The 26086-nt window shown below is 45.2% G+C and overlaps 1 protein-coding gene and 1 long non-coding RNA gene across 14 annotated transcripts in view; one reads left to right on the top strand and one right to left on the bottom strand.

Moving 5' to 3' along the window:
- The window catches only part of WIZ (WIZ zinc finger), a 48467-nt gene that overhangs the window by 21869 nt on the left and 512 nt on the right, over positions 1 to 26086 (bottom strand). For 7 of the 13 annotated variants that reach the window (XM_074306489.1, XM_074306520.1, XM_074306538.1 and 4 more), the window contains exons 1-5: positions 24078 to 24299; positions 23253 to 23526; positions 7365 to 7443; positions 2476 to 4973; positions 1375 to 1737 (exon numbers count right to left, since the gene is read on the bottom strand). In XM_074306489.1, the coding sequence (XP_074162590.1) occupies positions 1375 to 1737; positions 2476 to 4973; positions 7365 to 7443; positions 23253 to 23526; positions 24078 to 24251 (3388 nt within the window). In that variant the 5' untranslated portion in view covers positions 24252 to 24299. Of the gene's footprint in view, positions 1 to 1374; positions 1738 to 2475; positions 4974 to 7364; positions 7444 to 23252; positions 23527 to 24077; positions 24300 to 26086 lie in introns of those variants that run through there. The other 6 variants (XM_074306498.1, XM_074306512.1, XM_074306555.1 and 3 more) reach the window with 3 other exon arrangements.
- Positions 4860 to 17439, top strand: LOC141564298 (uncharacterized). Its single transcript, XR_012488616.1, has 3 exons — positions 4860 to 4993; positions 16377 to 16544; positions 17297 to 17439. It is a non-coding gene; the product is annotated as an uncharacterized LOC141564298 (long non-coding RNA).

Genomic DNA, 26086 nt, shown 5'->3' with positions numbered 1-26086 from the left:
GTCTTTGGGTAGCTTTAGTGCTTGAAAGTTGTGAAAAGCAACTTTGTGATTCCTCATCTAGTTTCCAAGCTGGGGTGGGTCTTACCCCAAGGCTCAGTTACAAGGTTAGACTTCCCAAATCAGCAACCCAAGCATCCCCTAAATAAAAGTAGGAGTAGTCTGGGCATCACCACAAACAAGTAGGCTTGGAAAGGGCCTAATCAGGACTGAGTGATTATCTCTAGAGAGAGGAGGTCCCAGAGATTATTTCCAGAGAAATGCCTGCAGATACCTCAAAGAATTGAGATATAGCATCTTCACCAAGAGAATAAGGCAATAAAAAGTCATCTTGGCATGGGGAAGAGCAGAGATTAATTCCATATACAATTTTCTGAATTCATAAAGGACTCTTTTCCAAATTCCAAAACAAATTTCCCATTCCAGGTCTCTCTGATATAAACATCTCCACCATTTTCCTGGGCTCAGGGACTTTTTCATTTTTTTTTTCTGTCGCAGATCCCCACCATACCCAGCCTAGTTAAGGCAGGGAATCACTTCACACAGATTAATCAACAGCCTTTTCCATTTCAACCCATCTTCCCCAGGCTACTAGTCTAATCAACTAAGATCCAGCTGATCATATCACTCCCTTGAGTCAAATATTCAGGGGTATTCAAGGTTCTCCACAATTTCTCTTCCACTTATCCATATCCATATCCATATCCATACTTCAAGACCCTGAGGATCCCTGAACTTCATCAGCCTATGTACATATCAGTACAGTCCACTGGAAAAGAGTGATTCGGCATCCAAAGACTGGTTTGCATACTGCTCTGCTAATTACCACCTTTGCAACCCCTGGACAAGCTCTACGATCTCTCTGATCCTGAATGATAAAAAATGAGTAGATGGCACAAAGGTACATTCCAGGATCTATATTGCCCTTAGTCTTAACGACTCATGACCACAACCAATCTTGTCTTGACTTCCAATCTCCAACCAAACTAAATGGGAAAGAAGGAGCATGTCTCCCCAATAGTATCAAATTCAGGGCTAAACATAGAGGGATTCCCTGCCCAATGCCATCTGCATTTAAGGATGTTGATCAATTGAACATGACCTAGAGAAGAGAGACCATGGGGTCAAATGTAGGAAAAGCTCTTTGCAGAAAGAAGAGTTGTTATAAGGGACCTAAACTCCTAAAATCTACTCTCAACCTTCCAGGGTGTCTCATCTCTAGGCTTGTGCCACATCTTTCATGAAATCATCTACTACAGACTAAAAAACTAGTCAGGAACCTTTTGGAATCCACGAACTTAGGGTCCCTCCCCTCTCCCCAGGAACCAGGCAGGAGTCATATATGTTATTGTATGAAAAACTCAAGATTTCTCTTACCATCTCGGTAGATTGGCCCCAACTCATCACCCCAGGCTTGGGGAAATGGAGAGAGTGGTGAGCCCCGTCCTCTGCATTCCGACAAAGTCATCAGGCTGGGTGGGCCAAAGCCCAGCATCTCCCTCTCACAGCCTGGGGATCCAGGCTCCCCCGGGCCTGGGGCTACCAACACAGGGCGCTCTGCCGATGCTGCCAGCAGCTCCTTGAGAATATTGATAGGTGAAATGGTGAGCTCCCAGTTGGTAATGCCAAAGTCACGCAGGTGAGCTCGGGCATGGCTAGAAAGGCCTGCTCGGGTGTCAAAGCCTGCTCCACAGAACTCACAGCGCATCAAGCTGAATGTGCTGGGGTCAAAGTTGGCAACTGTGGAGAGAAGAGCGAGATGGCCAGTCACATAGGGGTCTCCTTGCCCTGAACCGCCTCTGTCTGCCTCCCATTCTGCCCAATGGCACCTCTTTCTTGGACTCAGCTGTGCACATTCTCCATGATCCCTTGTCCTCCTAGTCCTTTGTACCCTCTTTAACCCCACCCTTGCCCAAATAGTCCCTACTGGGAAACAGGGCCAGCTGAGTAGGGCTATAGGCATCATGGCTGGTTCCAGGCAGGCTGGCTGGGTCCCCCTGCCAATACTTCTCCCTTCATCCCCCTTCATCCCCTTTCAAATCCTTTCTCAAGACTTCCTTCTTACTAGAGTAGTTATGGATAAGCCAGCAACAAAGACTACTGGTTTTTCTGCCCATGATACCCAAGGGCAGATTCCCCTTACTCCTCCTTTATCTGGGGTCCTGTCCAGCTCTTAGTTCAGGTAAGGGGGAGTGGGGCTTAGCACATGAGACATGGAAAATTTGCTCTGCCCAATCTCTTCCTTCCTGTTCCCTTCCCCCCCAGTGATGAGGCCTGAAGGGTCCCTGCCTCTCCAAGTGATCCTTTGTCCAGGTCTAGAGCCACACCCAGGCCCATGCCTTGGAGTAGGACCACATTCCCAGTTGGACAGCATATACATACCTATCTATCTCCGTGGAAGGGAGAGTGCCAATTAACCCCACTTTTGTTTTTGTATACATGTTTTTAAGTTAGGAGACTCTCAAATTGATTACATACTACCTTTTTTCTTCTTCTTTTGGAAGGAGAACTTTTGCTCGATTGCTTTTACTTCCTCTGCAGAGATGAAGTGTCGGACATTGTAGCTCACCCCTACACGGTTCAAATGGCCCCGAACATGGTTAGCCAGGCCAATCCCATTGTGAAACCTGTCTGGGCAGTAAGGGCACTTCCTCTCCTCATTCTTTAGCATGGGGGAGTCTGAATCAAAGAGGTCATCAATTCCCAAGGGCCCTTCGAGTGGGGAATCCAGCAGCAACAAATCCAATGGGATAGGCCCATCCAGCATCAGCTCTGTGGAAGAGGGAGCCCCCTGAGACTTTGCCAGCCGACCATGGGCTTGGAAAGCCCGTGGAGGCTGTAGATTCATCTCTTCCACAAGGACTATGGGGACCATCTTCCGCAGCTGGTGCTGCTGTGCCTCTGAGGACTCAGCCTTTTGTAAGGCTTCTCGAAAAGTCCTTTTGAGCTCCAACGCAGGTTGGGGGATGGTGATAGGGTTAAAGCTTCTGTTCTGTGGAAAGTCAATCTCAGTGGTTAAAGACATCTCCTCTTCCACGTTTCCCAAGTCACTGGTATAAGACCCTGGGGGCCTGAGCTCCTCCCACCCAGTGAAGAAGTCTCGACCCACATCACTCTCCAGGTCCTTCAGATGAGCCATACTTTTTTTTTTACTAGGATGCAAGGTATAGGGATTATAAACTTTGGCCGAGGAGAATGGCAATGTTCCCAAGGACTTATGGGTGGAACTGTATGGAAGCATCTTTCTTGAATGGAAGCTAGCAGTGGCAAAGCCTTTTTTTACCCGACTGCTCCTGTCCAGCCTTTGATGTCCCAGAGCAAAGGCAGGAGTGGGATCATAGTGAGCAGAGCCTTCCTGCCATGCTGGAGCAAACAGCCGGTCTGCTTTGCCAAAATAGTCCACATCAGGTATGCGGGCTAGTCGAGCAGGGCTGTAGGAGTCACGGCTGGTTCCAGGCTGGCTGGCTAGATCTTCAAAAGCCTCAATCTCTCCCCCCCAAGGCTGGTGAGAGTGGGCATACTTCACATGTTCCTTCAAAACATTTTCATTTGGGGCTGGGAAACCACAGAGGATGCAGCTGTGAAGGCCTTTTCCTAGCCCTAGGGGTGGCCCCTGGGCTAATGGGGGCTCATTGGATCTGAAGTGTTTATAGGCAAGGTGGCCAGGACTGTCCTGGGCCTCACCTCCTGAGTGGCAAGAGAGGCCCAGGCCCTTGGCTCCTTGGTCCCTCCTCTCCCTGACATGCATCTTGGCATGCTGTACAAAGATCTTGGAGGAATTGGTGCCAAACACACATTTGGGGCACTGGAGTCGAGCATCTCGTCCTTCATCTGGGAATTCATTCAGTTTCTGAATTTCCTCAATAATCTTCTCCCTAGACTCCTGGTGGAGCCGGCGATGCTGCTCCAGAGTGCCAGGGTCCCCAAATGCCCAGCCACATTCACTGCAAGAGAACTGCCCCTGTCCCCCTCGGGAGTCACCTATAGGGTCCTGCCCAGGGCCTCGGCTATGCTGCATCATATGGTCCAGGAGATGTTCTTTCTTCTTGAAGTAAATGCTGCACTCAATACAAGTGTAGACAGCAGGGTCTTCCTCCTGCCCCAGTGCTTCCTTGTCAGCCTCCTCTACCAAGTTACAAAAGTAGGGCCTCATTTCAATGTCATATGGGCCACAGGGCGGGGGTTCTAGGGACAGCCGTTCCACTGAGTCTTCCTCATTCACTGTCCATGTCTGTTTACTGATGGCCAGTTCAGGACCAGTTTGAAGGCCTGGCCTGGGCAAGACCCACTCAGGACGGGGCTCAGGAAGAGGACTTCTTTCAGATACCTCTGGCTCTGTCAGCAGCCCCTTCCTCTCAGTGACCACTGCTGCCTCCAGGGTTCTGATTTTGCCTAAGCCAGGAGCAGGGCTTTTCCTGAAACCTGGAAGGGCCAGGGGGGGAGCCGCCTCTCTTAGGGGCTGGGCTCGCATCGCCTGCCCGACCCCACTGTCTAGGCCTTGGCCCTTTTCCCTATAGTGGGCATGCTCATCAGGGTCTGAGAACCAATCAAACCTCAGGATACCCTTCTTGTTCTTCGATAAGTGCTCTCTGTGGAAAGTGTCAAGGGGCTTTGGTTCAGAAGTGGGGTGCCTGTCCTCCCAGGACCCCAAGGGAACAGGGGACTCAGCCGCAATCTCAGGAGCTCCTCGAAGCTCCGGCCCCCCTCCCAATTCAGTGTGAGTTTTCACAGTATGTACAGCTTTGGACTCGCTGACAAAGGAGGTCTCCTGGGAACAGAATGGGGCCCCAGCTTCCCTGGAGCTGGATGGCCTCTCTAAAGTGCTTTCCTCCCTGACATCGGCCCCTCTGTCCACACAGAAAGGGCGTTCCCACGGTGCCCGGCTGCCCCTCCCATCCGAAGGGCTGGGGAACCGACCCAGGAGCAGCAGCGGTGGTGAACCCAGAGGGAATTCTGCACCACCTCCATCCCGGTAGCTGCAAAGAATCACCAACAGGTTAGGAGCTGATCTAATTTAAGGCCAGTATGGCTAAGAGCTGCCCTAGTGGATCGGGGAAGGGGAAGGAGGGGACAATAGGATTGAGAACTGGAAGAGACTTTGGAGATCATCTGGTTCACCCTCTTCATTTTCCAGATGAGGAAAAACTGAGGTTCAGAGAGGACAATGAGTTATCCAAGGTAGTAAATGGAGCTGTGAATCCAGCCCCTGTGTTTCAAATGAGCTAGAAGAGGAGAGATTCCATTGGGAGGGGAAGTAGGCCCCAGAAGCTCTGGGCTCCAGCTTCCCCCTCTCCTCTTATTATCCTCATTTATCACTTCCAGGGTTGGGTTTCCTTCTAAAAAGGCAGGAACAGAACATGCCCCCTGAGGGGAGGAGAAGGCAGTCCCTGGTTCCCTCTCACCCAGATGCAGTCTAGTCTTGGGCTGGGTCTCTGACTCTCTAGCGTCTAGCAAGGCAGGGCTGGGGCCTGAATGCCCAAGACCCGGAATCCATGAGACAATTGTGCTTCCTCAAACACCACAAATACATCCCAGCTAGAGCCCAAAGAGGCTTCCCTTAGTCCTGCTATACCAGGTGCATCTATTTATAGGGAGGGCATCATTCCCAGCATGCAAAGTCCCACATGAATTAGCCTCAGGATATACTGGGATCTGTCACCCCTGAGACTGTGCCTCTAGGCTTCTCAGTATCACCAGCACCTCCCTCACTTTCCTCTCCTTGGGCAGCATCTAGAGGGGCCAAAAGCTAAGGAATTTCCTACATCATGTCTGGATCTGGTGGTATGCTTGAAAGTGTGCAGGCAATTCTCCATTGTCCCCAGAAGTGGCTTCCCCATAGCACAAGTATGTTTCCAGCTTCCCTTCCATCCCAGGGCCCTCTCCTCCTAGGTATTCCAAGCCCATTTTATTATGAGCTCTTGCAAAGCATGATTAGGAAGTTCAGAGGTCAAGAAAGAAGAGAAGGAAAGGGAAGAAAGCAGGAAGGGAAGAGAAAAGGAGGAAAGGAAGAAATAAAAGGGAGGGAAGAAGGAAAAGAAAAGGAGGAAAGAAAACAAAGGAGGGAAGGTGGGAAGGAAGGAAAGAGGGAAGGAAAAGAGAGGAACGGAAAGAGGAAGGGAGGAAGAAGGAGGGAAGAAAAGATGGAGGAAGGGAAAGAAGGGAGAGAAGAAAGAAAGGAAAAAGAGAAAGGGAGGGAAGGAGGGAAGAAGGAAGGGAAGAAAGAGAAGGAGAGGAAGGGAGGCAGGAAGAAGACCACCACTGCATGGTGAACTGGAAGGAGAACCACCATGGCCACAGGACTTGGGCTAAAATCCTATTCTGCCTTTTGCTCACAATGTGACTTTGGGAAAATCACCTTCTTCTCAGTGTCTGTTTCCTCACTCATGAAAACAGGAGCTAGACTTCCTTATTGTGAAGCCCTGTCCAAGGCCCAACCTGCCCCCGAATCCCAACCCCTTTCTCAGGCCCTGATTCGGGTGCCCCCTCCTCCAGGAAGCATTCCCTGACCCCCCTCTCCTTGGAGAAGGGTTTCTTCTTCCTAAAATGCTCTCCGGTCTCTCCCTGGCTTTCACACACTCTGCCTTCTCTCCACTCCTCACCATACAGACTGCATGCCCCCGCTAATTAGTGAGGAAGCTCCTGGAGGGTAGCTACAGCTACTTTCCAGCAGAGTAACAATAGCAGAAAGAACTCCCATAGCACCCTAGGGCTTACAAAGCACTATCCTCACAACAACCCTGTGAGGTAGGTTGTACAATGGCAGATGTAGTAGGCTGAGAGGTTATATGAGTTGCCCATAACTGCACAGCTACGAAGAGTCTGGGCAGGATTATAACTCAGTTGTTTCTTGATTGTGGGCCCGGGTCTCTTTCCACTACACCATGCTGCTATTCCTAGGCTAGGGGATCTGAAGCCATCCTGGGGGACGGAGACTGCCCCCACCCCGCCCAGGCACACTGTGTCCCCACAGCACAAGGCCTTACACCTAGTAGGTATTTAATTATGTTACACATTAAACTGCAAGCTGAGCACATTACTTGGCCATCGATCCCGCCACTGCTTCCTCTACAAGCTTAGATAAATTGAGCTGATCAGATGCATCTGTCCTGAATCCCCTCTTAAAGATGCCCTCCCCTACCTCGGGCACTCTATTTTGGTCTGGCCTACCAAATACCATCCTGATCTAAGGTGCCCCTGTACCAGAAAAGATTTATTCCTGCCCTTCTGGCTCTAGGGGATCAATCTGAGGCTAGGAAGGGAAAAGAGGGGTGGGGGCAGGAGGGAAGGGGAAGAGGCTGTCCTCAGGCGTGGAGCCCACCCTATTCCATCCCCCCAGGAAGTGATAAGCAGACTAGCCTGGCACTCACCGGCTGCTGCTCCGGTGGGCGGTGGTGGCGGCAGAGGCAGAGGGGAGGGTGTCGCCGAGGCCATGATGGGGTGGCCCATCTGTAACAAAGATGGGGAAATCTTGAGGGCTCTAGGGTCATTCCCACTCCCTCCCCAGCTCCAAGCTGGGGCTGCCCAGCCCTTTCCCCAGTCCTTTGTTTCCCTACCCTCCACCCCTGGACTGGTGGTACCCATAGGAAAAAGAGGAAAGGAAAGACTTAGGGGTCTATTTCTACTTCTAATCATATTCGAGAAGTCCCTGACTTCCAAACCAAAACCCTGTCTTCTTCTGAGACTCAGTGCGGAGGGTCCAATCACTCCATCCTCTCAGTGGCCATCCACACGGGTCCAGAGGGTCACAGCTTCAGAGCTAGCAAGGACTATACAAATCATCTAGTCCAACTCCCTCAGTTGAATGATGAATAGGCCCAGGAGAGGAAGTGAATGGCCAGAGGTTACCCAGATTATTAGTGACACAGCCAGGTTTTGAACCCAGTTCCACTGGTTCCAAATCCTTAGTTCTTTGTACTATGCTGAATGGGGAGCATAAATCAACAGATGTGTAGCAGGTTTCAAAAAATGCCCATTTTAATCACTCATGGCTTATTTTATGCCGTAGGGAAGCCTTCCCACTAACTCTGAAGGCTAACTTTTATCTACACTTCATTCAATAAGATGATCTGGAATTTAGGCTACTTCTTCTCTACATGACATCTTTATTTGACATCTAAACACTGCAGCTTTCATATTGTTTTGGCTCTTCCCTAAAATACCATGTCTAATCTGTGCCCATGTGGCAGGCTGCCAGTTTCTTCTTTAGCTTTGAGAAAGGCAGCATAGATCAACAATCAGAGGGGCATAGACCAGGCAGTTGGATTCTGATGGGTGCCCAGCCCAAGACATCAACTTTGGGCCACCCTCACCTCATTTAAATGGTGGCATCTTTCTCTGGAGACATGTTATGCCACATACCAGTCCCTAAGCCCTACCTTCCCTTAGATTGGTCCTCATACAATGCAGAAGAGGATGATTACAATGCTGCTGCTGATGATGATGATAAGTGACATTTACACAGCACTTTAAGATTTATAGATTTCACTATCTCTATTTCACTATATCTACTATCTTATTGGATCCTCATTACAATCAGGTAAGTTAGGTATCATCCCCATTTTATAGATGGAAAAACTGAGGCACAGAAACTTGCTAACTTGCCCAAAGTCATACAACTAATACATATCTGAGGATTTGAACTTGAGGACTATCTACATGGTTGCCTCTCTATGAGAGTCTGGACAAACCAGCTATAGAATTATAACCAAAACCAAATTATCTGCCTATAGTTATCCATTTTAGTGTTAATAAAAAATCAAAAGCCCAAAAGGTACTATGGTCCAAGCAAACTACAAATCAGAGGGAATTAAAGTAGAAAAAGAGACAGAAAAAAGTAAATAGTAAGAATAAGGAGAGAAAGGATGAATGTGTGAGAGACTCAGGACAAACTGAGAAGAAAGAGAGTAAAGCCTGAGATGTTCCATCTGAGAATGGGAAGAACTACTTCAGCTCTCAGGCTGGGTAAAAAGTTTTATTATTCAGTTATTTCAATCATGTCCAAGTCTTCGTGACCCCTTTTGAGGTTTTCCTGGAAAAGACATTAGAGTGGTTTTGCCATTTTCTTCTCCAGCTCATTTTACAGATAAGGAAACAGTTAGATTCACTAAACTAGATTCACACAGCTACTGTCTGAGGCTGGACTTAAAAGCAGGAAGATAAGTCTTCCTCACTCCAGGCCTAGCACTCTATCTACTATGCCACCTAGCTGGCCTAGCTACCAAATGGGAAGACTAGCTTGTTTAATAATCAATAATAACCCAGATTATTAGTGACACAGCCAGGTTTTGAACCCAGTTCCACTGGTTCTAAATCCTGAGTTCTTTGTATTATACTATGCTGAATGGGGAACATAAATCAACAGATGTGTAGCAGATTTCAAAAAATGCCCATGTAATCACTCATGGCTTATTTTATGCCGTAGGGAAGCCTTCCCACTAACTCTGAAGGCTAACTTTTATCTACACTTCATCCAATAAGATGATCTGGAATTTAGGCTACTTCTTCTCTACATGACATCTTTATTTGACATCTAAACACTGCAGCTTTCATATTGTTTTGGCTCATGTGGAGGGGATAGATCCAAGATAGTGGGGATTCCTGATTCTTCCTCCCAAATTCCCCTTCAAATAAATTTAAATAATGCCTCAAATATTGTGGAGTGGCAGAACCCCCCAAAGAATTGGGTGAAATAATTTGTTAGTCTAAGGTCTACATGTGGGTGAGAGTGGAGCACACTCTGTGCCACTGTAGGCCTCAGCCCAGCAAACCAGAATCAGGTCTTGAGGCAACTGAATGAGCTGTGGTGGCTTCTAGAGCTCTAAGTAATTCAGAGAGTTAGGGATCAGTCCACTGGTCAGAAGATTAGAGGGGTCCCTTTGGCACCAGGTGCAGATTTTTCTTTCATTGACTACATGTGGTCATAGTCCTAAGACAAGGAGGAACACTAGCACAGTAGCCCATCACAGCTTGTGGCCACAGGGAATGGGGACTTTGGCACAATTCCAGAATAGAATGCCTGTGATTACTTACAAAGGAGAACACAATCCAAGAGAGTAATAAACACACTTCTCCTTAGATCATACTATCTTGGAAGAACTAAACACTTAAGAGACTCCCTCCCCCCCCAAACTAGCTCTGAAAACAGTTACACAGAAATTTCAAAGCTTGGGGAGTGTCTCCTCCATCCTGGGAGCAAAGCCCAACTTTAAAAGATAAGAAACAAGCTGGGAAAATGAGCAAAAACACATTTTAAAAAGATCTGACCATAAAAAGTTACTATGACAGAAAGGATCAAAACAAAAACTCAGAAGACGACAAAGTCATAACTGCTAGATCCAAAGCCCCACAGTGAAAAAACTGAAAAATCAAATAAGAGAGGTAGAGGGAAAATTGGAAAAAAAAAAAAAAAAAGAAAATTACATTTATTGATTAAAATCATGAAAAAAGAATAAACTCCTTGATAAAGGAAGCACAAAAAAATACTGAAGAAAATAAGGCCTTAAAAAATGGAATAGGCCAAACAGTAAAAGAGACACAAATATCCAATGAAAAGAAGAATGTTTAAAAAGAATTGGCCACATGGAAAAAGATGTATAAAAATTCACTGAAGAAAAAGATCTTTTAAATAGAATTGGCCAAATAGAAAAGTAGGCTCAGAAGCTCAATAAAGAAAATAAATATCTTAATACCTTAAACATTAGTAGAAACTTGATGTCTATGAGACATCAAGAAGCAATAAAACAATCATAAAAATGAAAAAAATTTAAGAAAATATCTCTGGAAAAACAATTGTCCTAGAAAACAGATCAAAGAGATAATTTAAAAATTATTGAACGACTTGAAAAAAAGAACCCAGACATCATCTTTCAAAAAATTATCAAGGAAAACTGCCCTGATATTCTGGAACCAGAGGATAAAATAAAAATTGAAAAAAATCCACTGATCACCTCGTTCATGAAAGAGATCCCAAAATGATAACTCACGGGAATATGATGGCCAAATTCCAGAGCTCAAGAAGAAAATATTGCAAGCAACCAGAAACAATTTAAATATTGTGGAACCATAGTTAGAATTACACAAGATTTAACTGCTTCCACATTAACAGATCAGAAAGCTTGGAATATAATATTCCAGAAGACAAAGGAGCTAGGATTATAAACAAGAATCACTGACCCAGCAAAACTGAGTATAATTCTTTAGGGAGAAAAATAGATATTCAAGACATAGAAGACTTTCAAGCATTCCTGATGAAAAGACTAGAACTGATAGAAAATCTGACCTTTTAATACAAAACTCAAGAAAAGTGTAAAAAGGTAAACAGGAAAGATAAATAATAAGGGATTCAATAAGGTTGAACCATTTCTATTCCTTCATGGGAAAGATGATACTTATAACTCCTAAGAATTTCTTATTATTAGGGTAGTTAAAATGAGTGTACATAGAAGGCACAGAGTATATATAAAAATATAAATAAAAAAATATAAGGGTGATAAAGAGGAATGCATTGGGAGAAGGTGAAAAGGAGAGGTAGAATGGGCTAAATTATCTCATATAAAAGGTATCAACGAGCTTTTACAGTGTTTGGAGGAGATGGGGGAAGTGATTATGGGGAAAGCAATGGACCAGTGGGAGGGATACTCAACACACTCAAGTTTGGCACAGAAATCTACCCTACTTTATAGTAAAGTAGTAAGGGAAAGGGATAAGAGAGAGGAAGAAAGAAAAGAGGGCAGATCTGGAGAAGCAGTATTTGGAGGATGTATAAGGTAAAAGGTGAGAAAAGATAAATGGGGAAATTAATATGGAAAATATAGTAATTGTAACTATGAAAAAAATTTACAGCCAAGTTTCGCTGATAAAGGCCTTATTTTTCAAATTTATGGAGAACTGAGTCAAATATGTAAAAATAAGATCCATTCCCCAATTGATAAATGGTTAAAGAAGGTGAAAAAGCAGTTTTCAAAAGAAAGTAAAGCTATAGTCATATAAAAATGCTCTAAGTCACTACTGATTAGAGAAATGTACATTAAAACTATTGCAAGACACCACCCCACACCTTCAAGATTATCTACTATGATAAAAGAGAAAAAAATGACAAATGCTGGAGAGGGATGTGGGAAAATTGAAATATTGGAGCTGTGAACTGATTCAAGAATTCTAGAGAGCAATTTGGAACTATGCCCCCAGGACTACCTTTTGATCCAGCAATACCACTATTAGGTCTATATCACAGAGACTAAAGGAAAAGGTAAAAGGCCTATATGTACAAAAATATTTATAATAGCTCTTTTAGAGGTGGCAAAGAATTGGAGATTGGAGAGAGAGTGTAGAATGGCTGAGCAAGTTGTGGTATATGTTTGTAATGGAATTACTATTGTGCTATAAGTCATGAGTAAAATGCTTTCAGAAAAACCTGGAAAGATTTAAGATGAATCAATGCAATGTGAAATTATTATAACCAGGAGAACATTATATATAATAATGTATGATGATTAACTGGGAATGGCTTAGATATTCTCAGCAATACAATGATCCAAGACAATTATGAAGGAATGAAAATGCTATCCATCTCCAGAGAAAAAACTGTTGGAGTTTGAATGCAGATCAAAGCATATTTTGTTTTACTTTTTCTTTTCTGTTTTGGGGTTTTTCTTTCAGAACATGATAAATATGGAAATGATTAAACACATATAACCTAAATCAAATGGTTTGACTTTTTAATGAGGGAAGAGGAGAGGAGAGAATTTGGAACTCAAAATTTTTTAAAATGTTAAAAATTATTTTTATGTAATTAGGAAAAATTAATAATTATATTTTTAAAAATAACTCATGGATATAGACTTCAATATTTTCAAAGTACTCCACACACTCACAATCCCATATAGCATCTGCTACAATATTCTTCACTTCTTTTTACAGATGAGGAAACCAAGGCTCATATATGCTAAGGGATTTGCTTTGCTAGTATTACAGTTTAAGTAGTGGGAGAGGAGGGCATAGAATCAAAGGAAACCAAGACCTTTGATCTTTGGCCCCTAAATCCAGGGCTTTTTCCATGGGAAGATAGATTTCTTGGAGAGTGAGGGAGAAAAAGTCATAGCCTGGGAAGGAGTTAGGTTTGGCTGCTGAATAAGAAAGGAATCCCTAAGCATGATTCAGTTAGATCCAGTCCCATTCTTATGGCTTGCTCCTCAGGTCCTGTTCCTGGTACTTCAGCAGCTGCAAGCATCTCCTCTACCTTAGTAACCAAGTGCACAGACCTAAGGAGATAAGAGGCAAGAAGGAAGGGCAACAGTAAATGGCTGAAGAATAAGGAGAGGTTGGGTATGTTAGGATGTTGGAGCAAGGAGCAGGAAGGGACAAGAAGCTGCCCCAGAGACTGGGATTGGGGATGGAGAGGTATGAAGTAGCAAAGTCATAGGGGAAGACAGTGGTTGGGAGAAAAGATATCTGGTTCAAGGCCCAGTTCTTCCACTAAACCAGCTTTGTGGCTTTAGGCAAGTCAGCTCCCCAATATAAGGCCAGTTTCTTCATCTACAAAAACAAGAGGTTGATCTTTGCTATCTCTTGTCCCACCCTTAGCCTAAGATGCTGTCAATTTCTCTCTGTGAATCTCAGTTTCTTCATCTGTAAAACAGTAATAATATTCTCTGCTGCCTAGTCTACTTCATGGGACTATTCTGAGGATCAAAGGAGACAATAAGGATTTGAGAACACTTCAGAGTTAAGGGATTAAGGTATTATCAGGCAAAGACAGTAAGACAGGCAGAGTGCAGCCACAGCAGGGAAGCTTGTCCATATGGTCCCAGGAGGAAATAAAGAGAAGGGGGAAAAGGCCACTTTGACAGGGAGGAGGAAAAGCTAGCATAAAGGGGAAGACACTCCAGAAAGACACCTGTCTGGGCATTGCCCTTGGGAACCCATAAGCTTTTCCAAAAAAATAAGCAACCTGAAGATACGTGATGACCATCTTAAGACTAGATGACTCTGAGGACCTTTCTGATTGGAAGATTTCTATGATGCTACCAGGAAGAATAAGGAAGTGACAGCAGGGGCACAGGCAAGGAGGTATTTAAGGGGTAGTCTTGGGCACTGCTGCTTAAACTGGTCCTGATAGAAACCCACTTCCATGAGCCGTCAAGGCACTCTAAGGAAATCCCAATAGACTCTGGACAGGAGACACCATCTGCATCCAAAAAAAAGAACTATGGAGATTAAATGTAAATCAACACATGCTATGTTCACGTATATTTTGTTTTTGTTTTTTTTTCTCTCTCTCTCATGGTTTTTCCCTTTTGTTCTCTCTCAACATGATTCATACAGAAATATGTATTTTTAAAAGTCAATATACATGGATAACCAGGGGAAAAAATTAATAAAAAATAAAAAAGTTAAGGCACAATTAGTATGGAAGCTATCTTGACAGTGAATGGGAAACACTGTGGCCGCTGGTGGTGACTTGGATGACAGCATTGACCAAGATTTGTACCGCTCTGTTCTAAGGAAAATGAATAACTAGAGGGGGAAAAAAAGTATTTCTCTGCCTTGGGCCTCCACATGCATTTAATCCCTGCCACAAAGACATAGAATCTTATTAGGCTCTTAGATATTGTGGACTTCAACTTCAACTCCCTGGTTTTGGAGTTAGATTAGATTAGAGAGGTTAAGCCATTTGACTAAGGTCACAGAAATAGCAAATAGTAGATCTAGAATTCAAGCCTATGTGCTCTGACTCTCCATTCAGTGCTATCTCCTCCCCACAAATAGCTCCCTTTCCTTTTCCTGCCCAGGAGCACTGCAGTGAGTGTTCCTGCTTCTAGCCCACCCCAAGGTTGTACAGTGAGATAAGTCACAACCCTCTCCCTCCACCCTTAAGCCATGGATGTTAGCCAGTGAGACAGCTTCCTATGCCTGGAATGTACTCCAACTCAAATCTCCTGGCTCAAATTTTAACTAGCTTATAAAATACAGAGGTTCCATCTATACTAAAACATCTATAGCATCACTGTTTGTGATAGCAAAAAACTGGAAACAAAGTAGATGACCACTGGTAAGAGAACAGCTAAATAAATGGTGATACATGAATGTGGAATATTACCATATTGCAAGAAATTACGTAATTGATGAGTACAGGAAAGGGAAGATTTATGTGAACTGATACAAAGAAAATGAGGGAGAATAAATATATATTCAACAACTACAATAATGTGAATGGAAAGAATGAAACAATGGTATGAAATTGTATTAAGCAAACGGCCTCAAAGAGGTATGTGAAGGTACCTTTCTCTTCTTTGCAAAGGTAGGGGGATACCACAAGTGTGAAACACTGCATATAATTTCATTTCAGGCTTTTTTTTTTTTTTTTTTTTTTTTGAAATGTTAGAGAGTTTTGCTGAACTGTTTTTTTGGTGTTTTTTTTTCTCTTATTTTATTCTTTGTTATAAATGACTGCTTTCCCGGAGGTGGGGGGATACAATGGTAAGTAATGCAAATACAAAAGATATCAACACAGATTGTTTAAAAAACAAACAAACCCAACTCAGATACCTCCTCATGCAAGAAGTCTTTCAAGATCTTCCAGTCAATAATAGCTGTTCCTTTTACAGCCATCACAAGCAATTTTCTCTTGCATCTTTCTGCTGCATTGATTTTGTTCTACCTGGACTGTACTTTTGTGAGTTCAAGGCCCAGTGCCACCCATCAGGCTCCCACCTTTTAGCTCTAACACTTTGGAAAAATTATTGAAATCCTCTGAATCTGTTTTCTCATCTATAAAATGGAGATACTATTATTTACTTTTGCCTCATCCACCACATGGTTATAAGGAAATAATCTTGTAGGCCTTATAACGTGAGCTCTCTTTACTAGACTGCAAGCTGAACGAGGGCAAAGGCTCCCCATTATGAAAATGAAATGGGCTCTCCTCTTCACATCATCATCTTTCCTCTCTCAGAAAATCAAGTGGATGAGTCTCTGGCCACTCAAGAAGCACCAGAACATAGTCCCAAGCTGCTCCACTATGGTCAGAGGATGGAAGCGAGAGGGGAGAGGGAAAGATAGTTTTATTTTTGAAAGAGAACCAATGTAGGGCTCCAAACCACCCCACTACCACTCCCTCAGCATGGTACAGAAAGTGTGGGGCCCTCAGAAAGTGCTGGGAAACCGCATACTCCCTGATGTCATGGGGAAGGGTTCTAGCCATAGGACCAGACCTCTGAAAACATAAGTGTTCATGGACACATGTGTTACCAGTAGAAACACTTGCTCTGGCAGGAGCCACAGAGATCAGAACAATGACAAAACAATGGCACCTTCCTATAGCCATTTAAGATTTACAAAAGTAGCAAAAATGATTTTTGAAAATCATCCCTGTTTTACAGATGAGGAAGCCTGAGGAGATAAGCCTTTGCCCAAGGTCACACAGCAGAAGAACATCAGAACCAAGACTCAAGCCCCGTTCTCCACACTCCAAGGCCAGAAATCTTTCCAGGACACTGCTATCTCTTCCATCTTCTGTTTTTCTCTCCTGAAACTGGGAAACAGGGAAGGTGAGTAACTTGCCCTCAGCGCTAGAGTCCTTCCTCCCAAGGGAAACGGCCAGGGTCTCGGAGTTATCCTCTTTTTGTCTATTCTTATACAAGCACTTGGTGCCTCCCCAGATGGCAGGGAAGTTTCTTGAAAAGTAGAGATGGTATCCCCACTCCCTGGAATATGGCAGGAACCTAATAAAAGGTGACTGATTAGTCAAGGTAACATGGTTACTGAAATAATCATGGGATTTGAACCCAGATCCTATGATGCCAGATGCCACTTCTATGAGAGAATTGGGGAAAGTGGCTTGACTACATCTGTGGAACCTTTTATTTTTGCATGAGCCTAATGCCTTGTTCAAAAAGAGGAGCCAAACATGTTTATTGAACTATATGGTATGATTCAAGGTTCCTTAGCTGGTTGACAGTAGAACAACCTAACTTTCAATTCAGGGCTCTTCCTACTGGATTATATTGACTTCTAAGTCCTTGATCAGCCACTCAACAAGCATTTTTTAAGTGCCTACTGTGTGTCAAGAACTCACCAGGCACAGGGGGATATAAAGACCTTGCCATCTAGGAACTTAACATTCTAATAGAAAAGACAACATCTGTATAACTATTTGGGGTTGCACACAAGACACTCCCAGTGGAAATAGCTCTAGGAGCCAGAGAGACCAGAAAAAACCACTTGCAGAAGATAGGATTTGAGTGTGGCATTGGATCCTTCATTATCCAGTACCAATCTATTTTCCCAATGTGACTTCCAGCCCTCAGCTAGCCAACTGTCTTCCCTGGAGTCCAAGGAATAGCAGCACCTCAGAGTCATGTCACAGACATGGCCAGGCAATCTCCTTCACAGACCAGCTTCCCTCTGGCTCACCCATTTCCCAGGTAAGCACACCAGGCCTTTGGAAACTCCGCTTCTGGAAGTCAATTATCTCACCTTGAATTTATAGGAACATAGATTAGGAGCTAGAAGGAATCTGGAAGGACAGAGAGCCTAGGCCCTTCTTTTGCAGATGAAGAAACTCAGGCTTCGAGATGTTTTGTGACATGTCCAGGGTTCTAGTTTTCATGCTTGCACTTTCTCCCTTCATGGGACTACTGTGAGAAAAATGCTGCAAAGGGATATATAGAGAGGTAAGCAGCTCCCAAGTGACAGCCTGTGCTGAGTGTGGCTATGAACACAGCTCCAAACCTCTGGGGAATACAGGGATCGTCCCTGGCACATAACCAATTCCTCCCCTAATAGATTTCACCTTCCTGGTACAGCCAGGCTTGCTAGGGAACCTAGAAGAACAAGGGAGAGAAACAGGAGTTCTCAGATTGATTGACAGTGTCAGCCTGGGGCTTGTCCAGGAGCCACCAGGACCATACACATGCAAGAATCATTTTCACATCCTACTTTCCCCCTCACAATAAAAGCAAATATCCTTTTCTCTATTTTGCAAATAGTGTAAATAAGATCCAGGGCAACAAATTGATTTGTTGAACACTTCAGTCACCTAATAGAGATTTCGGGCTTCCTAACTCATACCTCATTTCCATTAGGTCATTCCATAAAATACCAACCACACACGTCATATCGCTCCAAACTCTATTACCTGCCCTTTGAGAATCTCAAAGAGTCTCAGATCAGACACCAAGTCAGAAACATATTTGGGAATAGAAACCAAGGTTCTTCAAGATAAAGCTTTGGTCACCTGAACCCTTCCCTCAGGCCCTCAAACCTTCCTCCTTTTTTCAAGTCTTAACAAGTCTTAGACCCTCTCTGATCTGAATCCAAATATAGGTTGAGCAAGGAATTCTCCTTCACCCAGTCTATCTATCATACTGAGTGAGGACAAAGAATGAAGTCAAGATGTACAACTAGCCTAGCTTCTCAAATGAAATGTTTGATTAAAAAAAAATAAATAAAACATTTAGCACAGTGCTTGGCACATAGTAGGTACTGTATCAGTAATTATCCTCTTCCCTTACTTATCGCTTTCTCAGTTCAAGCAGATAGGTGCTTTCCTCCCATAGCCTCCCACTCTGGCAAATTACTTATTTCTATCAGGAGACTCAAGAATAAACCTGGAACTAAAGTGAGTAGCAAAGACCTGCAAGACAGAGATATATCATGCTAAAACTCTGGTTATTCTACCACAATGGGCATAGTTTGAGAGATTCAATGGCTACTACTAGCTACAGCTTTCAGGAATGAGGGCCTCGGGAGGCCAATTCCCACCTTTTAGGAGCCTATCAGGGACACGGATGAACATGAGGTCTCTGTTCTAAAAAGTTCCTCAGTGATGGTCTAAGTTTACTGGTGAGACTGAAAGAACAGAGAACTAGGAATCATAGGATTATAAAATGCTCAATTCAGAGCCAGAAGGGACCTTATAGGTAATCCAGGTTAATCCATCCCCAAAGCCCAAGCCCATCCTCTTTTTTTCAAAGGAAATCAAGATCCCCAGAAATTAAGGGACCTACCCAAAACTCATGTAGATTGCAAACAAATAAATAAAGCCTGACATTTAAAGCCAAGTATACTGCACAGCTCACTTAATTTTTTTAGAAATGTTTTTTCACCTGTGAAACAAACTCTAAGATATCTCTCTCCCAGATCTGATAGTTTATGTTCCAAAGCTTTTCTAGCTCCTATTGTCCATATTCTAAGGACTCTCCTAGCTACATTTAAGGGTCCTCCCATCTCTAACATCCTGTTTTCTAAGGGTCTTCTCATTGACCCTTCAAGCTCTGATCTCCCATGTTTTTAAGCACCAATCCCAGTTGTGACATCCTAAATTCTATGACCCCTCCCAGCTCTGACAGTCTATGTTCCTAGACTTTTTCCACATTTCAAATTCTCTGTTCTAAGGTCTTTACAGTATTTACATTCTTTGTTCTAAGGGCTCTTCTGCTAGCTGACACTTCTTGTTCTAAGAGTCCTCCCAGTTGTGACACTATATTCTAAAGTCTATCCTTCCTCTGACATTCTGGCTTTCTCAGCTATGATATTCCTTGTTCTAAGAATTCTCTCACTCTGACATTCTACATACTAACCATTCTCCTAGCTGACATTCCATGTTCTAATAGCTTTCCCAGCTCTGACATTCTTTGACTCCAGAGAGGTAAGCAAGGCTAGATCAGAGAAGCCTAGTTCTCTAGCTTTCTAATTGTCACTCTGATGGAATCTGTTTCATTGGAAAGCTGGAAGCTCACAAAGTCATAGCTACTGAAGACAATCATTTAAAGCAGAGCATCCATGTAGGCAAGGCATGTTGAAATAACAAAAGCGTATGGATGAAGCACAAAAAGGCTATCAGGCCAGAGGAAGTAGATTCCCCAGAATCTGGTATACAAAGCAGAGAATGCCTCAGTATCTACATTGAGCTATGGTGCTCAGTTAGAAAGCTTTCTGAGGCTAATGCACCTAGGGCAGCTGGTAACATGGAATCTTCCCGGGGATAGGGTCTATTTATAGACCCCATAAGAGTGGCGGGGCAGGTGTTGGCCGAAAGAGGGGCTGGGCAAGTCAGTAATGGAGTGTGTGTGTGTGTGTGTGTGTGTGTGTGTGTGTGTGACCCCCTCCTTGGTGCTGAGCTGGGCTAGGTTGCCTGAGCCATAGAAGCCCATAGTTCTGGTCACACTTGAAGGGAAGAGAGTTCCACGGAACTAAAGGCACTGTGGAAGCAGACTGCACCCACTTAGTCACTGACCTGGGGATGTGACAGGCCAGAAGTGTCAGGATCTAAGGTGCTGGATTTCCTCCCTGAGGCCCCTGGATATGCCCTTTCCCTGCTCCAGGTCCCTGTACCCCATCCTGAACCCAGGTCCCCAAAGCCCCTCCTTCCTCCACCAAGGGCTTCCAAGGACATCTGAGCACAAGAGAAGCACCAGAAACTTTTAGGCAATTGTAAATCTTCTTGACAGAAGATATGAAAAGATAGGGAGGCATTAATGTTGTTAATCAACTCTTCTGCTCCTCTGCAGGACTAATTTCTAGGCAAGGACCCTCCCTTATAAATGCTTCAGTTATCAACCCTGTACAAGGGACCCAAAGAGCCCAGTCCTTTTTTCTCATGAGATAAATACTTAGAAATTGCCAAAAGAAATCTATAATGTACCACTCTTCTCAGAAACCAGTGGCTCCCCATTGCCTATCAAAAAAGCACAAACCTCTGATCCTAGTTGCTCATCCAGGCTTTTTTATAGCCTGCCTCCAGAACCGCTGATGGTTTTTTTTTTTTTTTTTTTTTTTTTGTACCTTCCAACACACCTATCTACAATAATATATTCTTAATAAATATTCTAGTGCCCTTGTCCCAAAATACCTTCTTTAAGCCAACTATTAACAGGGCAATATTGTGCATACAGTAGGTACCTTAATAAACATTTATTGGATTGAATTGATCCTTGAATTTAAGGCTCTCTTTAATTTAGTACCATTTAAGTGGCTCAACCTTTTATCTCATGCTTGTCCCCATTATGTATTCTCTATTCCAGAAAAAAAGGGAATAACTCAGAATCCAAGAACTTGATGAGACTACAGAGGGCATTCAGTCCCATCCATTCTTGAGCATGAGTCCTTTCAATAACATCCCTGACAAGTCAGACTCTGCTTAGGTACCTCCAATGGGAAACTCACTATCTTTTAAAACAATCCATTTAAAGGGCTCTCCTCCTTGGGGATTTCTCCTCACATCAAATACAAATCTACTTTTCAGTGACTCTTTGGTCCCAGTCACCTCTATCTTCTGAAGAAGAGCAAATTAGCCTAATCACTCCCTATGGACAGGTCCCCAGACCCTGTCCCTTTTCTGTTCTCTTCACCACACAAAAATACAGACATTCTTTCAACTGATTCTTGCATGGAATGGTTCAGCAGGCCTTTCACCATCCTGGGGGCCCTGTGGGGCATGAGTTCACCACCTTCTAATTTCACCTCTGTCGGTGCTTGCAATATCCTTCCCCAATCTCCTGAATTCCAATCACCTTTCAAAACCCACTCAAACTCTCTCCATCCCTCCCCCTTCCACCTTTCCCCAGTGGCCAATCCTTCCTCTTGGCTCAGATCACTCCTCTCTGTCCTTTTTATTCACTTCCTTTGTGTCATAGTTACATATGTGCATGTCTAGGGGTGTGCTGGAGCCAGCTCAAACCAGCTCTTGCTAACTATCAAAATTTTCAATGTGAGCATTTATACCTCATAAATCAGCAAATCAGGGCTTGATTTATTGTTTTGTTGATCATCTAGACTTAGGAAAGTGGAGAAAATGTTAATGATGTAGATTAAACTTTAAAGTATGTGTTCTCCTCCCCTCCCCTTGCTCCCAGCTAAACATTTACCAGCACACCCCTGGGCACAGCTTTCCTTCCCATCAGATTAGAAGCCCCTCGAAAGTAGGGTCTTGCACAGAACGAGAACATAAAATGGGAGCTGAACGGACTGAACAAAAGTCATAGTAGAGATATATAACTGAGGAATTCCCAAGGAGGCAAAAATCTCAGTCACAGGGACAGGATGAGCAAAGACCAGGAGGTGGGTGAGGGCAGGAGGAAAAGGCGAGAAAGAAAGCAGCCAGGGTTCCTAGAATGCACGGAAGGACAGAGGCGGTCAGACACAAGGCCAGAAAGGTTAGAGCCCAATTGTGGAGACAGAGGCACGCTCACACACCACTGGGAGTACAGAGGGATTGAGGGGCTAATCAAAGACCAAGACAGGGCTGCAGGCAGGAGTTCTTAGGGAGAGCTCACCAAAGAGTGGAATAGCTAGAGAACAGCAGAGTAGAAAATCCTGCTGAGAGAGGATTCGAGTTCTCTTGTGCCCCACCCTCACCCTGCAGGAATCCCCGAGTCTGGGTGCCTCTGTGTAAGGGGCCCTGACTTTCTCTGTGATGGGTTTGACAGGAGGACAGGTGCCCCTGCCCCAGAATTCCCAAGGGAGGTCAGGAAGAGGAGTTGTGTGAGATTCTTCAAACACAGAGGGGCAGAAAACAGGACCTCAGCATCCTGGCTTCCTATGGAAGGGACTCCTGTACTTCTCACTGAACATCTTCCCAAGTGCTAAGTAAACTGAAGCATAAGCAAGGGGACATCCAGCCATCCAGCCGCCAGAGGCCACAAGCTCAGCAGACCTGGCCCCTCTGCCCCTCCATTCAGTGAGGAAGGAAGATACACCAGATCTCGCCCAGCTGAGCCCCAGACACCCTGACCCAGTTGAGGCCACACACTTGGCTCTCGTTTGCTGTAGCAATAGCCCTTCCCTTCTCTGATCCCCGGTTTCCCACTGGGTGGTTAGCAGTCAGTCTTTTTGAAAAGGAGGATGGAAAGAAAGGGAACAACCTCCCGGGAAATCTACACTCTGTGTTTCGGGATCCACAGAGAGGCAAGAAGCCCTAGGGAGAGAACAAAGGCCCACGGACCATAAATGTGAAGCAGGTTAAAGGTCACAGGAGCCATCACCAGTCATGACCAGGAGGATTCCCACCGGAGGTAGGAGACAGACCAGCTCTCACTTACCACCCCCACCCCTGGACTTGGGGAACAGGGCTTCAGCCAGACACTCTTCCCGAGAAGGCCAATCCGCAGAGCAGAGTTTTCATTCGTGCTCTGCCTTGTATCCCTGTGAAACCAAAGCCATTTTTGCCTAACAAGGTGCCATCCCCCCTTCACCCTTGCCCTCCCAGTGGGAGGCATGCCATGCTCTCCTGGGGACTATACCCCTAGACCTCTTACCAGCAACACCATCATTATCCTGCAGATCCCTGAGGCCCTCCAAGCTTCTGGGACCAAGGGGCCTGACTGGATACAGGGCCGACACAGGGCTACCCTCTTCACCATCTTCAGCTTCCACATCTTCTTCACTTTCTGATCTCAGGACCAAGCTAGGCGGTCTCTCGGGGACAGCAGGCCTGGGTGGTGGGGCTGTGCCCCCCCCAGGGGGGCCTTCCATCCCTGGGCTCGGGAAGCTCAGCAAGACATTGTCAGAGGCATCCAGCTCTCCAGGAATCTGGCAGGGGAGAACGGAGAACACTTAGGAAAGGAGAGAAGCAGGTGGCTCCCAGGGACCCGGGAGGCAGAATGGCAGAACACAAGCAAGACCGTGAAGCTGGAGGGGAAGATTAAAAAGTTCCTGCCTGGAGGCTGGCAAGGAACCTTTAGGACTGTTTTCTCTCCCCACCTCAGCTTTTCCTGTGTCCCAGTCCTCATCATCTACTCTTCCCTGACATACTTTAGTACCCCACCCCAAAAGTCATGCCGGTGGGCAGGCAGATTAGAGGTCAGACCCAGGGAGGCCCCAGAAGAAGGATGAGAGGAGGCCTCACTGGTCCAGAAACAAAGAGTTAGCTGGGGTGGGGGTGGGGGGATCTGAGCCAGTTTCCTATAAATACCTTCAAGGTAACAGCGGAAAGTGAAGGACAGGAATGAGGCACTGTCTCAAGAGACAGGTTGGGAAGAGAGAAGAATGGGGCCCACTGACTGAGGCCAGGGAGGGATACGGGGGAGGGAGGGCTGGTTTTGAGTAGAAAACTAAGGGACAGGCAAAGCAGCATAGATTACCAAGGACTCCTGGGGCAAGGCTAGCAGAACTACCCCACTTCTCTCAGGCTGCTGGTTCAGGGAGCCGCCATTCCCTGTTTTGGGGTTAGAGAACACAGGACCAGGGGCCTGGCATTTCCCTGGGTTGTCACCTAAGGAAAGTGGAGTTACCCCAGGTGAGCTCCAAAGGGCCATCCTCAACCTGGCTTAAGCAGACCCAAGTCCTTACTCCCTGATAACTGTCCTTATGTCCAAAAAAAAAAGTCCCCACAATAAGAGACTTGGCTTTCAACTGATCTTGGCCCAAAAGCAAGGGTCAAAAGAAAATAAAAATGGTGCTCCATGGAGATGCCATAGAGGCAGAGTTAAACCCACAGCCACCTGCCCTGATCCAGAGACAAGTTTTTTGTTTTTTTTTCTATGAGCGGCAGGACAGCAATTAGCTAAAGAGTAGACTCCAAGTCTCTGGGCACAGTCGGTATGGGGAGGCCACCATCATTTCTGGAACCAGCAGGGCCAGGACTTTTCAGGACTTTGGCTTTTTGGGAGATGATGCCTGAGAATGGGGAGACGGTGAAAAAGACAACTCAGGCAGCAAAATCTCAGTCCCTTCAGCCTCATAATACCCAATGATAGCTGGCTTTGCCTCACCTATAACCCTCTTCTTCCTATCCTAGGTCTACAGAGAAGGTGGGCGGGGAAAGAGAATGTGCAAAGGGGGAGAGAGAAGAAAGGAGGAAAGAGGAGAGAAGGAAAAGTGGAGAATTAGAAGATGAAAGAAAAGGAATAAAAAGGGAAACAAGGAATGAGGAAAAGAGGAGAAGGAAGAGGAAGAGGAAAGATAAAGGAGAGAAAATAAGTAGGAAAGGAGAGGGAAGGAGATGAGAGGGAAGATAGGGAGCAAAGGAAGGAAAGGGAAAGGGAAGGAAAGGAAGTAGGAGATAAGACAGGAAAGAAAGGGGAGAGGAAAAATAGGGAGGGAAGGAAAGGGAGATAGGAGGAAAGAAAAGATAAAAAGGAAGGAAAGGAAAGGAAAAAGAAAAAGAAGAAAGGAAAGAAATGGGAAGGAGGGAAAAGGGAGGGAAGATAAAAGAAGAAATGGGGTAAAAAGGAATAGAGAAGGAAATTAGGGAGAGAAGGACGGAAAAAAGGGGAGGGAAGGAAGGGGAAGAAAAGATGAGGAAAGAAGGAAAGGGGGTGAAAGGAATAGAGAAAGAAATTAGGGAGGGAAGGAAGGAAAGACAAGAGATAGGGAAAGAAAGAAGGAAGGGGAGAAGGAAGAGAGAAGTGAGAGAAGGAAGGAAAGATGAAGGACAGGGAGGGAAAGAAGAAAAGGAAGGAGAGGGAGAAGATAGGAAGGAACAGAAGAAAAGAAAAGGAAAAGAAGGAAGAGGGAGGAAAGATAGGGGAAGGAAGGGAATGGAGTAAGGAGAAATAGAGAGGAAAATTAGAGAGAGATGGAAGGAAAGAAAGGGGAAGGAAGAAAGGGGAAAGGAAGCTGGGGAAGAAGGAAGGAAAGGGGGTGAGAAGGAATAGAGAGGAAAATTAGAGAGAGATGGAAGGAAAGAAAGGGGAAGGAAGAAAGGGGAAAGGAAGCTGGGGAAGAAGGAAGGAAAGGGGGTGAGAAGGAATAGAGAGGAAAATTAGAGAGAGATGGAAGGAAAGAAAGGGGAGGAAGGGGGAGGGAAGATAGGCAAAGAAGGAAGAGAAGAAATGGGAGGGAGGGTACGGAGGGAAGGATGGAAAGAAAGGGGGAGCAAAAGAAGGGAAAGGGAAAGAAGGGGGAAGGGAAGGAAGCGAAGCAAGAAAGGAAGGGAAGGAAGAGAAGAGAGAAAAGAAGGGAAAGAAGGGGGAAGGGAAGGGAAAGGAAAGAAGAGAGAAGGAATGGGAAGGAGGCAAAGATGGGGGAGGGGTCCGGCGACCCAGGCCCGCGCCTCCCGGGGGCTTCAGGCCTCCGGGGCTTCCTGCCCCAAGGGAGAGTAGATGCAGGGCCAGGCCCACCCCAGCCCCCAGCCTGGCCCAGCCCCCAG

This window comes from Sminthopsis crassicaudata, chromosome 1 (assembly GCF_048593235.1).
Source record: "Sminthopsis crassicaudata isolate SCR6 chromosome 1, ASM4859323v1, whole genome shotgun sequence".
In the NCBI taxonomy this organism is placed as follows: domain Eukaryota; kingdom Metazoa; phylum Chordata; class Mammalia; order Dasyuromorphia; family Dasyuridae; genus Sminthopsis; species Sminthopsis crassicaudata.
Note: the sequence above shows the minus strand (reverse complement) of the source record. Positions and strands in the feature narration are given on the sequence as shown.